General features: G+C 42.1%; 2 protein-coding genes across 2 annotated transcripts; both read right to left on the bottom strand.

Annotated features, from left to right (window-relative positions):
* Nucleotides 1-1,975: 1,975 nt before the first annotated feature.
* Nucleotides 1,976-6,329, bottom strand: LOC101157615 (L-rhamnose-binding lectin SML-like). The gene is made up of 9 exons (XM_004070316.5): nucleotides 5,403-6,329; nucleotides 5,143-5,175; nucleotides 4,997-5,059; nucleotides 3,973-4,108; nucleotides 3,617-3,726; nucleotides 3,480-3,524; nucleotides 3,260-3,389; nucleotides 2,764-2,867; nucleotides 1,976-2,234 (listed from the first exon to the last, which is right to left on the bottom strand). The coding sequence occupies exons 1-9, from the start codon at nucleotides 5,431-5,433 to the stop codon at nucleotides 2,188-2,190; spliced, it is 699 nt and encodes a 232-aa protein (XP_004070364.1). The 5' UTR covers nucleotides 5,434-6,329; the 3' UTR covers nucleotides 1,976-2,187.
* A 148-nt stretch (nucleotides 6,330-6,477) lies between these two features.
* On the bottom strand, nucleotides 6,478-14,626 carry LOC144993953 (L-rhamnose-binding lectin SML-like). Its single transcript, XM_078949988.1, has 4 exons — nucleotides 14,269-14,626; nucleotides 14,128-14,187; nucleotides 13,849-14,050; nucleotides 6,478-7,684 (listed from the first exon to the last, which is right to left on the bottom strand). Exons 2-4 carry the CDS (start codon nucleotides 14,183-14,185, stop codon nucleotides 7,573-7,575), a joined length of 372 nt encoding a protein of 123 aa, XP_078806114.1. The 5' UTR covers nucleotides 14,186-14,187; nucleotides 14,269-14,626; the 3' UTR covers nucleotides 6,478-7,572.
* Between the last annotated feature and the right edge of the window lie 44 nt (nucleotides 14,627-14,670).

The raw sequence follows: 14,670 nt of genomic DNA, 5'->3' as shown, positions 1-14,670 counted from the left end.
GAGAACTCCTGGCAGTAAAACTGGCTTTGGAGGAGTGGCGTCACTGGTTGGAGGGGGCTGCGCAGCCCTTCTTGGTCTGGACTGATTATAGGAACTTGGAGTATATCAGGACTGCCAAGCGTCCTAGCCCTCGTCAAGCGAGGTGGGCCCTCTTCTTTGACAGGTTCAATTTCTGTCTGTCCTGCCATCCTGGCAGCATGAACCTCAAGCCGGACGCTCTCTCACGCCAGTTCCAACAGGAGGAGGAGTCTGGGTCTCCTGCTGTTACCACCACCATCATCCCTTCCCACCTGGTGTTGGGAACCACACGCTGGTCTCTGGAGCGGAGGGTTAAGGCGGCTGTTTCTGACCCCGCCACTGTACCAGCTGGCTGTCCAGACGGATGCCTGTTTGTTCCCCCTTCTCTGCGCACCTTGGTCCTAAAGTGGGGGCACTCCTCCAGACTGGCTTGTCATCCCGGAGTGACCTGGACCGGCTTTCTTGTGGCCCAGCGTTTTTGGTGGCCCTCTATGTCCTCCGACATTAGGGCTTTTGTGCCGGCTTGTCCTGTTTGTGCCAGTGTCAAAATCCCAAGGACCCCACCTGCTGGTTTACTCCACCCTCTGCCTGTGCCGTCTAGACCTTGGTCCCACGTAGCCATGGACTTTGTCACCGGCCTACCCAACTCCAGAGGTAAAACAGTCATACTCACCCTCATTGACCGTTTCTCCAAACTAGTGCATGCCATACCTCTGAGGAAATTCCCATCCGCAAAGGAACTAGCGGTACTAGTTTCCCAGCATTTGTTCCGCCTGCATGGTCTTCTTCAGAACATCACCTCTGATCGTGGGCCTCAATTCGTTGCTGCCTTCTGGAGGGAGTTTTGCTGCCTCCTCGGGATCAAGGTCAGTCTGAGTTCTGGTTTCCATCCTCAGACTAACGGCCAGGTAGAGCGGTACAACCAGGATTTGGAGACAACACTTCGAGCCTTGTGCAGCAAGAACCCCAGAACCTGGTCGTCTCAGCTCCCATGGGCTGAGTATTCCCACAACTCCCTAATCAACACTTCCGGATACTCCCCATTCCAAGCTGCCTATGGGTATCAACCCCCTTTGTTTCCCCACCAGGAACAATTGGCTGCCTCTTCTGGTCCCGCTGCCTTTTTGAGACGCTGTCGTCGCACCTGGAGCAGGTACAGACTGAAGCTTCTGCAGAACCAGGAGCGGTTCACGGCTGTAGCCAATCGTCGGAGGTCCGCAGCTCAAGAGTACAAGGTGGGGGACAGAGTATGGCTCTCCTCAGCCAATGTTCCTTTGAAGGGAGGGTCCAGAAAGCTGCAACCCCGCTACATCGGTCCCTACACCATCTCCAAGGTCATCAATCCTGTGGCTGTGGAGCTGGAAATGCCTCGCTCCCTGAGGATCCACCCGGTGTTCCACGTTAGCAAGATTAAGCCTGCCAGGGACTCTCCCCTACAGCCTGCTCCAGCTTCTCTTCCTGGTCCTCGTATCGTGGATGGTGATCCGGTTTATACGGTCAAGTCCCTCCTCGCTTCCAGAGGGGTGGGTCGGGGCCTGCAGTACTTGGTCGATTGGGAGGGGTATGGACCGGCGGATCGTCAGTGGATCCCTGGCCGTTACATCGTTGATCCGTTCCTCATCTCTCGCTTCCATCGCGACTACCCTGATCAGCCTCGCCCTCGTCCGTCTGGTAGCCGGTCTTAGCGGGGGGGGTTATGTTATGTGTAGGCCTGACTCCTGCTCAGCTGTCCTGCATCTCTGTTGATTTTCTGTCTGCCTATTTAAGGTGTGTTTGTTTCTGTGCTCAGTGTCGGAGCGTATTCTGTTCTTTGAGCCTTAAAGCTTGTGTTTCCCTCTGGCATTAAAGCCCTTCTTTTGGAATTCCTTCTGGTTTGAGTTGTTCCTGCCTGCGTCTGGGTTTTCTCCTCTACCTGACCGTAACAACCACAGAAACCGTTGAAAAAAAAAAACAGTCATTTTTCTTCATTCATATTTTACTCTCTATGTAAAACAATCCAGAAAAAGAAATAAACAATAATTCACTTAATGGATCTTCTTACTCAAATTCCACTGAGGTTTTGAAGCAGTTACACTGTAATTGTCATGGAAAGACTACTGTTACACAAAGTTTGCAGATGAACATTCATGTTGGTTATTTGACCTTTTTTGTTACTTCAAGTCATTTGCTTCAAGTTTCTTTGACAATGATTTTGCTTGGTGGTAACTTGGAAGGATCTGCAAAAACAGAAATAATTAAAAAAAAAAAAAAAAACGTTATTGTTGCATGATAATATAAGTACTAAGGAATTTTTAAAATTAGAAGTCACAGAAATCCTTCTTTAAAAGGTCCAAAAATATCTACTTAGGCAACAATTGTGCAAGATTTCCCACAATACCAAGACGAGAGGCTTATAATTGCCCTCATGGGTATATCTCAACGAGATAGAATGAAAAAAAAGACAATCCAGTAAATCACAGTGTCTGATTTGGTCATCGGGAGCAGAGCGCACTGATGCGCCATGTCGGGGGCTCTTACTCAACCCTAATTGCCATCTACATGAGTCCAGACATGGCCATGCCCACGTGGCCCCATGGCCCCTTCGAGAGCGGGGGGATAAGCGGGCACAATTGTTGGCTAACTAAATACTTTTTACCCCCACTGTAAGTACCAGTACTTAATTTTTTGTTGCAGCAAAAACTTCTGTGAATTACAAAAAATGAAGGATTTGTTCAAATGAATTGATATGTTTATGGTGTTACTTACATTCACAAACATAAGACAACTCCAGGTATTTAAATGTTCCATAACAGGGATCTCCAAACACAGAGTTGCTTGCTTTGATGGTGCAGCTGTTTTTCCCATTACAACTGTGGATTTAAAAGGGGTAAAAGTGAGACAGATGTGGTCCTTTTTACTCTTTTTACACTTTTGTACAGCATTTTATCAGAGCGCGGAGTCTGGCCTTTAAAAACTAGAGAAAAAACTGGCTTAAGATCCATAATTAAATGGTCACTTCAGAGGTTTGGTGCTGAATGAATTCAGTTTATTTATTTGTGAATATTTTTTTTTATTTGTGATTATATTTCATTTCACAATTTAATTGGACCTGCAATAAAGTTTTTGAGTCTTGAATAAATATTTACTGTTCTTACATCTTGTTATTCTTTACACTTTTGATAAGTTCTCCTATGTAAAGTCAACATAAAATAAAACAAGGTTTAGTAGAGGTTCTTATGCAGAACCCCCACCTTACCCTCACCTTTGAGCAACTTGGGTGGGGTTGGAGCAGTAGACATTTTCAACCTGAGAGGGAGGTCGGCTAGCAAAGCAGACGGCCTTATTATCACGTCCATAGTGGGCACCAATGACAGATATGACCTGTCCTTGATCTGACAGAAAGAATAATTTAATTAACATAAAAGAAGCTACATACACACAAATAAACATCCATTATGATTACAAAGCAGATGTTTTCTTACCGCAGTTCAGATGTGCATAAGAGTGCTCGCATGCAATGAGGTGAACTATCAACAAAAATTGGAAAGTCATCAGATCTTTATTTAGACGTTACTTAAGTTCATGAGCATCTTAGTTTTCTATATTTTTGCAAACATACTTGCAGGCACACAGGTGAAGTTAGTCTGTAGATATTTGTAAGTTCCAAAGCAGGGATCAGGAGAGATCACATCGTTTGTGCTGATCTCACACACCTTCTTTCCGTTGCATCTTAGAAAATAAAAATAAAAAAAATTAAATGAAAAAACTGTTGGAATTCTGAAGAGGTTTGCCTGTCTTTATTTCATTTTATCCTTTTTATCAACACAAAGAGTCAAAGACTGCAGTTACTTTAGTCCTTTACTTTAACCTGATTTCTGCTTAAATAATACAAAACAAAATATGTTATTACAAGTTGGATGGGTATGAAAATTAAGCGTTGAGTCCTGACTCAATTAGCAAACTCTGTCTTCCTACCTGTTTTTGACAAAATTCCCAGTTCCACTTTGAGAGCATCCTGTGTTGTTGAATTCCTGTGGAGGCCTGCCTTCACTGCAGATGACGTTGTTTGTACGTCCATACAGGGCAGACTGCACGCTAATCACTCCATTCTCTGTTTCACAGAAGAACCATAAAGAAAATCAAATTAAGGCTTTTTTTGTGCATCTAATTTGTTATCAGCAAATTGTGGTCTCCATTCTTTAAAAAAATCTATTTAAGTAGTGTGTCATTAATGTTAATTATGTATTTATGAATTTATGCAAATACAAAATTGGGTTGCAGGGTATAATTACTTTTTTTAGATTTGTTAAAATAATATGGTACGTAATGTGCTGTGTGTTGGTAAATTACCATTTGGTAAATCCAATAGATATTTCTAATATTACAAAATGTACTACAAATTTAGTTGTTACAAACAAAGGAATATATTACAATGAGGCAAAAAGGTATTTTATCATCCACCAATTGTGCAAGTTCTACCCTAATAGCAAATCTTTTGAGGGAGTTGAATGTCTGTGGTGCCCAGCGACAGGGCCAAAAAAGCACTGCTGAGGAGATCAGCATGGAGGAATGGGCCAAAATACCAGCAACAGTTTGTAAAAACCTTACAGAAAACATTTGATTGCTGTCATATCCAACAAAGGGTATATGACAAAGTATTGAGTTGAACTTCTCCTTTTGTCTATCACAGTTGAGGTATCCCTATGATTAAAAATTTTAGGCCTCTCTTTCCGTTTTTAAGTGGGAGAGCTTGAACATTTGATGGCTGACTAAATAGTTTTCTACCACCAACGTAAAGACATTTTTTACTTTTTCCACTTTGATCAACACTAGAATCACATGTTAATAACCCTTTTGTTCACGTTTATTTGTTTTGTTATGTTTACTTTGTTTTCTCTCTGTGTAGGAAAACATTATTTGAGATCTACATGCAGTTTTCTCCAGTTAAGGTCCTTTGTGTATTAAGTTTCAAAATCATTTGCAGAAATGTCCGTCTTACCGCATTCCAGATGATGGGGATTGTCGGCGTCAACACAGGTTGTGACTGTTTCTGTGGAAACCCCTGAAATGAAAAAGATTTTAGCGGAGCAAAAGTTTGTTTGCTGTTCATAAAGTTTCATTCAACCTTTGTCCCATGAGATTTACCTGATGCCACGAACAGGCAAACTGCTGCAAGCACTGCAAGAAAAAACAAACAAAATCATAAATGACTTCTTGTTGCAATTTAATGTATTGTTTTGTAAAGAAATACTTGAATATTGAAAGATGTACAATGTTTCAGATCTTGACCTAAAATATTAGTCTTTGTGCATTTAAACATCAAATTCAAATAAAACTGAACTTAAGACGGAGCACTGAAGACACACAATATTGGAGTTCCATTCAAAACTCATTCCTAGGCTTACACATTGTCGTTCTGAGTCTGAAGAGCAGCATGGCTTCTGAAGATCCAGATTGATGATGCTGATGGCAGGAACGTTTCTGTACTTATACTGCTGTGTAAAGTTTCTGGCAGGAATCCATGATTGGATAACGTGTGAATCTTAAACAACAATCCGAAACAAGGACAAAGCAGAGGATAAATTACTGACAGACACAATTGAAGCTTTGTTAACGAAAAACACATTGACAGGGTTTTCCCAGAATTGCAAGACTGTAACTGCTTGTTCTTTCAGGAAGATTTTTTCCAATCTCTCCTAGAAGTGCCAAAGCAATGGCTAAAATTGTATGTTAGTGAGTCTCTGACACACAACAAAAGGGAAAAATTCCTTATAAAACTGGGATATCACTCAGGATTATACATCTGTTGAAATATGGAACAAAACAGTGTGTTACAAGCAGGGGTTTTTCATTTTCTTTCTTTTTTTTCCTTCCTCTTCTTTTGCTGAGTGAAGGCACCTGGTGGAGACCTGACAGGCTGTGATAATCAGGCCCCAGAACCAGACACCAGGCTTGCATATAAACTCCTGCGGATCACTTGGGAGAGGAGCTCTTTCTGGTTCACAATGTAAACGCATGTTTACGTCTCTTTAGACTGGAGAGTGTGGGAGGTTTGTGGATGTGTAAGACAGGGTACCCTGTACACCTCATGTAGCTTGTTTTCTGTTATGCTCACTAGGAAAGTTGGTTGGTGCCACCTCTTGTATGTTTTGATACCTTTTTTGTAGCTAGGTCAGTGAGACTTTTGTTTTAGTTTTATTTAATTCCTCTGGCCCAACCTTGGTTCCTACCTCCCCTCCTCCTCTTTCAATAAAAACCCTTAAAAATCATACATAGTGTTTTTATGTTATGTAAACTCCAGCCCTGGACCCGTATGTTTGTGGACGTACCACAGGGGAAGAAATTAGAGAATCTTTTCCAGAAGCAAAGATGATGAATTAATTTTCTTTGACAAACAAACAAGCTTATATGCCTACATATCAAACATTTATAAATGTATTGTTTTACTAAAAACATGTTACATGTCAGAGACCGGATTGATTGATTCTTAAGTACTTTTTATTATTGTTAATTATGGTCTTGGGCTGTCAAATTTGTTTCTTTTTATACATGCTTCTTATTTTTTATTTTATTTTACTCTTTGCTGATGTTTTAACTCCAGTATTGTCCTCAGTGGGATCCTCCAGTCATTGGCCGACCATTCTCGTGGAACAGGGTCGTTGCAATGGGATGTTCTAGCTTTGACCAGGCGGTATCCCATGATGACTTCCTCTGTGATCACTGTTGGGTCGATTTCTGGCGTGGACAGCTCCACATAATATCCCTTACTCACATCTGCTTCAAGCAAGGTTTCAGTGTCGGTTTCTATTTACACTTGGAGTTTTATTTTGCGGCATGAAAACTGTGGGCTCAAAATGACAATGCTTCTGTTCTTTAGAATGATACAGTAGACGTTGACAACACACCCTCACAACATTCACAACAATTCCTTACACATTTCTTTTGTTTCCTGCCAAGAAATGCCACAGAATCTGCCAGGAATACTTGGGCAAACACACCCTAAGGTTGACCCACAACTTCTTTATGTATACTACAGTTTGAAAGGTCTCATTGTTTTGGTTTTTGTCCCTGTACTTCCCTGAAAACCAACACCTACCAAATACCTGACTAACACGAATCTTGAATCAGCTCAGTGTCCTTGTTGTTAGAGTGTCCGCCCTGCAACTGGAGGGCCCAGGCCGTGTCAGACTTTCAAAATGAGACCCGATACCTCCCTGCTTGACACTCAGCATTAAGGCGTTGGATTGGGGGGGTTGTCTGCTAATCACAGCTCCCCCAAGGGATGAGTCAAATGCGGAGAGCAAATTTTCGCACACCTAGGTGTGTGACAGAAAGTGGGACTTTTTTTTGTTTTAATAAACTTTAACTATAAGGTCAAGCTCCTAAAAGTCACTATTTAGAAAAGAGAATTAAGTGCAGGGTGTACTGTTTTCTTTTATTTTGCACAATGCATGTTCATTGCACTCCATTGAGGCCTCAGGTTGACTGATCTTGGGAATCTGAAAAACACATTTAAAAAAGTATAGATATCATAGGTACATTTTTCTATCACGTTTTTCAACAGCATGTTTCAGGCTAGTTACAGTTGCAGGTATAAGCCACCTCCAGGTGGTTGAAAGTTCCAACACAGGGGTCTCCAAACTCTGAATTCCCTGCTTTGATTATGCAACTGTTTTTCCCATTGCACCTGTGGAAGAAAACAGTAAAAACGCATGTGAAGTCATCACGTTGGTTTTTCTTTAAGCAAGAGAAAATGTGATCTTACCACACTGCAAGTGTGCCAAAGAGTGCTCACACGTGACATGGTGAACTGTGAGAAGGAACATTGTGAAATAAACTTCAGTTCTTAAAAATCATTTACTGCAAAACTCTTGGAAAAACAAAACAACACTTAACTTAACTTTTGAAACTTAATCAATTTTTGGTGTTAAGATTTTTGAAATGGTAATGTCCATTTTACTGATAAAGTATTACTTTTTTAATCATATAGATATTATTTTTTCATATATCGCATAGGCTGCATATATTTCAATGTTGATTTCTAACATAGTTATGTCTATGTCTCTCCCGATGGAGTCTCTCCCTCCTGCCTGAAAGTCCGTGCTGACCAGCTAGCTCCCATCTTCACCAGGATCTTCAACAGCTCCTTGGAGATGTGTGTGGTACCTGCTTGTCTCAAACTCTCCACCATCATTCCAGTCCCCAAAAAGTCCCCAGTCACAGGACAAAATGACTACAGACCAGTCGCCCTGACCTCGGTAGTCATGAAATCCTTTGAACGACTGGTCCTGAACCACCTGAAGGTCATCACAGAGCCTCTGCTAGACCCCTGCAGTTTGCCTACAGAGCAAACAGGTCAGGGGAGGACGCAGTCAACATGGCTCTCCACTACATCCTGCACCACCTGGACTCTGCAGACACGTACGCACGGGTTCTATTTGTGGACTTTAGCTCTGCATTTAACACGATCGTCCCAGAGCTCCTCCCCCACAAACTGTCCCAGATCACCGTGCCTCCCCCCACCTGTCAGTGGATCACCAGTTTCCTCACCGACAGGAGGCAGCAGGTGAAACTGGGACGATTCACATCCAGCCCCCGGATCCTGAACACTGGCGCCCCCCAGGGGTGTGTTCTCTCCCCTCTGCTCTTCTCCCTCTACACAAACGACTGCAGATCAGGAGCCCCCTCTGTTAAACACTTGGAGTTTGCAGACGACACCACAGTCATTGGGCTCATCCCGGACGGCGTATGCATATAGAGGAGAAGTGGAGCGGCTAGTCCTCTGGAGCAGCCAGAACCACCTGGAGCTGAACCCACTTAAACCAGTGGAGATGACAGTGGACTTCAGGAAGAACCCCCCTACCACTTCCCCCCCCTCTCCCATTTCTCAACAGCACTGTCCCTTCAACAGACTCAAACAGGTTCCTGGGGTCCACCATCTCACGGGACCTTAAGTGGACCGCTCACATTGACCTGGTCCGGAAAAAGGCTCAGCAGAGGTTGTACTTCCTGCGACAACTCAAGAAGTTCAACCTGCCTCAGGAGCTGCTGACCATCTTCTACACGGCAATAATCCAGTCTGTCCTGACCACATCCATCACGGTCTGGTTTGGTTCAGCTACCAGACATGACAGGAACAGACTTCAGAGAATCATTAGATCTGCTGAGAGGATTATTGGTTCAAGCCTTCCCCCCATTCAGGATCTGTACCGATCCAGAGCCAGGAGGCGGGCGGGCAGGATCGTAAAAGACCCCTCGCATCCTGGTCACTGCCTTTTCAGCCTCCTCCCGTCAGGGCGGCGCTTTAGGACAATGCGCACCAAAACCACTCACCACAAAGACAGCTACTTCCCCCAAGCTGTCACTCTGATGAACTCCTGACTCCGGACCACTCAGGGACACTGAACAATCACAGAAACTGCCAAACTGGAACTACTGCTGCTGCTGCATTTTTTTGCCTTTTTTATTTTATATTTTTATTTCCTATTTAGTTATGTCTATTTATTTATACAGCCACCTTATATCTACCTTCTTTTTATTACTTATCCTTTTGTTTGCCTTACCCCTCACACTTTCTATACCTTGCTAGTTTGCACGAGAGCACAGGTCATTGAAGTCAAATTCCCTGTACATGCACTGTACTTGGCAAATAAAGTGATTCTGATTCTGATTCTGATTCTTAATTCTGTCTGATAGGTTATGAACTGGATAATGATAAATCATGTAATAAAATGGTTACAGTAGAACAGGGGTGGGATTACATGCGTTCGCTTCCTTCCACTCCCTTTCAGGCAATATTTAATTTTATGCCTATTTATCCTAAGTCTGATACGTCATTGTATGAATGTATAACTGATGATTGTAATTTTTTTGTGTATTATTCTTATTTGATTGATATAAATGACCACTTTGTTAATGATGCCTTACAAGCCCTCAGGAGTACACTCGATGTTGTTGCCCCCTTGAAACCTAAGTTCGTCAGACAAAACCGAGTAGCACCGTGGTTTAATGCTGAAATTCGTTCTCTTAAACAAGAAACCCGTAAGTTGGAAAGGGAATGGCGCGGCTCCGGTTCAGAGCAGTCTCTGGATACCTGGAAACATAGCCTATTAAATTATAAAAAAGCTCTGCGTAGAGCTAGAAGCCAGTACTATTCAACCTTAATATCAGAGAATGGAAACAATCCAAGATTTCTTTTTAGCACTATTGCTAAATGAACTCGCAGTCAGAGCTCAGTAGAACCACATGATCCTGTTTCTCTCAGCTCTGATGATTTTCTTACATTTTTCGATAGTAAAATCTCAAATATTAGACATAAGTTAAATCAAGTTATTCCTACTATCAGCCCAGAACAGGCTGAAGCGGTAGAAATGGAGGCATCCATAGAAACCTCTATAACATTGGACTGCTTCACTGCTGTGGATCAAGCGGAAATAACATCAATTATTACGTCCTCCAAATCCTCAACGTGTCTGTTAGACCCAATTCCCACTAGACTTTTTAAAGAAACTTTTCCCCTAATTAATGATCCCATATTAACAATGATAAATGCCTCTCTGGAAACGGGTTACGTGCCACAGTCTTTTAAATATGCAGTTGTTAAACCTCTTCTGAAAAAGCCCAGTTTGGATCCTAGCATCTTGGCCAACTATAGACCGATATCAAACCTGCCCTTTATTTCTAAAATCCTAGAAAGAGTTGTAGTTAAGCAGCTTTACTGCCACCTACAGGACAACAGCCACTTTGAAGACTTTCAGTCGGGGTTTAGACCTCACCACAGTACGGAAACTGCACTAGTTAGAGTCTCTAATGACTTGTTATTGGCCTCAGAAAAGGGTCTACTTTCTATTCTTGTCCTATTGGACCTCAGTGCAGCCTTTGACACTATCGACCGCAGTATTTTACTCCATAGACTAGTGCAGGACATAGGGATCAGAGGATCTGCTCTCCAGTGGTTTAAATCCTATCTGTCCTATAGGTATCAGTTCGTTAATGTAAATGGCCATTCCTCTCAGTGCACTCGAGTCAACTATGGAGTCCCACAGGGCTCAGTCTTGGGACCGATCCTGTTTACGCTTTATATGCTACCCCTAGGAAACATAATCAGGAAACACAGCATTAATTTTCATTGTTATGCCGACGATACGCAGTTGTATTTATCCATGAAGCCTGACCAGAATGACCAGATAGAGAAACTGAACGCCTGCATCAGTGACATCAAGACCTGGATGACAATTAATTACCTCCTCTTGAACCCAGAAAAAACGGAGGTCATTATACTTGGTCCTAAAAACCTCAGAGATGCTCTGTCTGCTCAGATAGTCTCCCTGGATGGCATAAGTATAGCCCCCAATTCCACAGTTAGAAACCTTGGGGTTTTATTTGACCAGGATTTATCATTTAAGGCTCACATATCTCAGGCGTGTAGAACTGCCTTTTTTCACCTGTGGAATATTGCTAAGATCAGAAATATACTTTCTAAGAGTGATGCTGAAAAACTCATCCATGCATTTGTTACGTCGAGGCTGGATTACTGTAACTCCTTGTTAGCAGCGTGTCCTAAGAGTTCCTTAAGAAGTCTCCAGCTTGTTCAGAACGCAGCAGCTAGATTGTTAGCTGGAACCAGCAGAAGAGATCACATCACTCCTGTGTTAGTTTCGCTCCATTGGCTCCCAGTTGATTCCAGAATCAAGTTCAAGATCCTCCTGTTAACCTATAAAGCCTTACATGGAATGGCCCAGTCCTATATTAAGGACCTCATAGTCCCTTACCATCCAATGAGAACACTTCGCTCGCAAAATGCGGGACTGCTTGTGGTTCCTAGAATTAGTAAAAGTACGGTTGGAGGTAGAGCGTTTAGTCACCAAGCCCCTGTCTTATGGAATAAACTCCCAGCTCATGTAAGAGAGGCCGACTCAGTTTCTACATTCAAAGCTAGACTTAAAACACTCCTCTTTGGACAGGCTTATTGTCAGACTAGTTAGTATTCAGAGATTATTTAACTTAATGTTAATTTGTTTAAATTAAACTTAATAATAACTATTTCTTTTAAAAGGCTGCTAGAAGTTGAAGCTGGGGTAACTATGGTGCACTGGGGTTCTGTCCTCTTTCCTGTTTTTACTTCTACCCTTCCTCTCTCCTCTATTCTTGATCATAATTTATCATTTAGTTCTCCATGCCTCTGTTTGGTGCAGTGCGATTCATGTATTGTCCCTCTTTTCCTCTCCCCTCCTGGGGAGTGGGAGTGCTTCCAGACTCCAGTTGGCTCATCCGTGCTCCTGTTCCTGACCGTTTACCTCGCCTTTGCTCCTGCTCCTACACCTGGCTGTGGATCCTGCCTCTGGCTCATCTCTGGCTCGTCTCTGCTCTGTGCCTGACCGAGTACCTCGTCTCTGCTCCTGCTCCTACACCTGGCTGTGGTTCCTGTCTCCGGCTCGACTCGCGCCTTTGACTGTCCCCACAACCACGGCTGGATGAAGCTCGTCTGCTGGACTTTTATATATGTAGTTGTAGATTTAGATAAGTTAATTCTTCTCTAAGAGTTCTGGTAAATCGCCTGTCCGTCCTGGGGGAGGATCCCTCCTTCATGTGGGCACCCCTGAGGTTTCTTCGTTTTTTCCAGAATCCGTTTTTTTTGGGAGTTTTTCCTTACCGCGAAGGGGGGTCTAAGGGCAGGGATGCCAGTATAGCTTAGTCAGTTTGTTAGTTCATTTTAGTATTTTTCTATTGAACTCTTTGTATTCGTGATCCTTTTGAGTTCATGTTTTACTTCGAAGCCCATCGAGACGACTGTTGTTGTGATTTTGGGCTATACAAATAAAATTGAATTGAATTGAATTGAATTGATTACTTGAAATAAATCATTTCAAATCAAATCAAAACACTGCAAAAAGAGGTAGCCTAAAAACAGGAAAGTAAAGTTGATCTTAAGAAGAAAATCACTAGAAACTAGTAAAATTATCTTTCCATGCAGTAAATCATTTTTACGTAACAGGAAATCATATATGATATCAAAATCTCAAAATGAGCTCTGCACAAGCATTCAAATGAGGAAAAAAATAAGCTTAAAAAGCTGACTGTTAGAGATTACTTTAAATTGAATGTTTTACAGCCCAATAAGAATTTTTTTGCCAATTTTTAACAAACTTTTTATTTTTTTTTAGTTTTTATGTACCTAATTTCCGCCCATTTTGATTGGTGACAAAAAATTCTTTAGTGTAATAAGGGACTCAATTTAGAACACAAATGTGAGCAAAATGGGAACACTAACTTAGTAAAAGTTGGCCCATCTTAATAAAACTTCATAAAATCTAACACTAGCCTTAATTCTTGAGACATGAATCGAAATTTTTGGTTTAAAAAAACAACGCCAATGAATACCAGGCTCAAAATCACATTAGAGTTTAAGGTTTTTGAGTCTTATATCCAGTTTTTCTATTGTCAAGAGTAAGGAGAAAAATAATTTGGACTCATTTTAATAATTTCCTTATATTCCTTTCTATAATTCTTGACTGTGCTAGTTTTGAGAGAAGCTTGGAAAAGTAACAACTTAAAATCTGATCCAATACTTAAATGTCCAAAAACAAGGTTTGAAATCTTTGTAAATAATTGGCAATGACAAAAAAATATATATATTTATTTTAAATTATCAGAACATTAACCTGCTGTGGATGTTTTTTCAACGTGCATTGCAAAGCTCCTATTGTTGGAAGCCAAATGGAAAAAAAAGAAGGCGGTAAAGTTTGACTGACCTGCTGGCTGACAGGTGTACACGGTCTGCAGGTACTTGGTTGTCCCTCTACTGTCACCACTCACTCCAAGGTCACTTGAGGTTAGCTCACACACCTTTACCCCATCACATCTACAGGAAAAAGGGATTCCTTCTCAGTAGCTAATTGTGTGTGAGAGAAAGTGTACTTCTTTACTATATCAACAACTGCCATGTCAGAGCAGCCTGTGCTGGAGACCTCCTCTGCTTTTCCTCCCTCACTGCAAGCCACGCTGTCCTCACCCCCGGACAGAGATGTCTGCACACTGATCACACCACCTAACTCTGGAAAACACAGCCAAAAGGGGATTAAAAGACAGGAACACCAAACCAATCCTAAGGTTTTGGCTTTTAGATCTCACCACAGCTCAGGCGATGCACGACACCATCCACACAGGTGGTAACTCGCTCTGTTGGCATATCTGAAGTGGCAGCCATAGACCACGAGCTTATCATAAAGAATATGGAGGAACAGTAAATGAAGGCATACACCAGATACAGACCTGCATGTCCAAGCACTCAGACTGCAGCCACCACTGAAACAAAAGAAGGAAACTGAAAGTTTTCTTTCATTTGCAGACTAATGAAATACTTTCTGAAGAGCTCCAATCATTTGTTTAATCCTTATTGTGCTCACTGAGTGCGATGTTGAAGAACATGGTTCACACGCCACACGACTTGGTCTGACAAACACAAAAACCAGACTATTGATTCCTTTAGATTTAGGGCGTTCTGGTTTTGTTGAGCAATAAAAACCCAAACCTGAGTCCTGGGCCATTTTCCAATAGGCTGTTTTTTAAATCAAGACACAAAAACAGACAAATCCCAACACGGAGAAAAAGTAGACATGATTTCTGGGAAGAAATCTTGGAGAGGATGGAACGGGCCAACCCAAAACCAAGTGT

Source organism: Oryzias latipes, chromosome 7 (assembly GCF_053564925.1).
Source record: "Oryzias latipes strain Hd-rR chromosome 7, Olatipes_Hd-rR_3.1".
In the NCBI taxonomy this organism is placed as follows: domain Eukaryota; kingdom Metazoa; phylum Chordata; class Actinopteri; order Beloniformes; family Adrianichthyidae; genus Oryzias; species Oryzias latipes.
The sequence above is the reverse complement of the archived record's forward strand: the minus strand, read 5'-3'. Positions and strand labels throughout refer to the sequence as shown.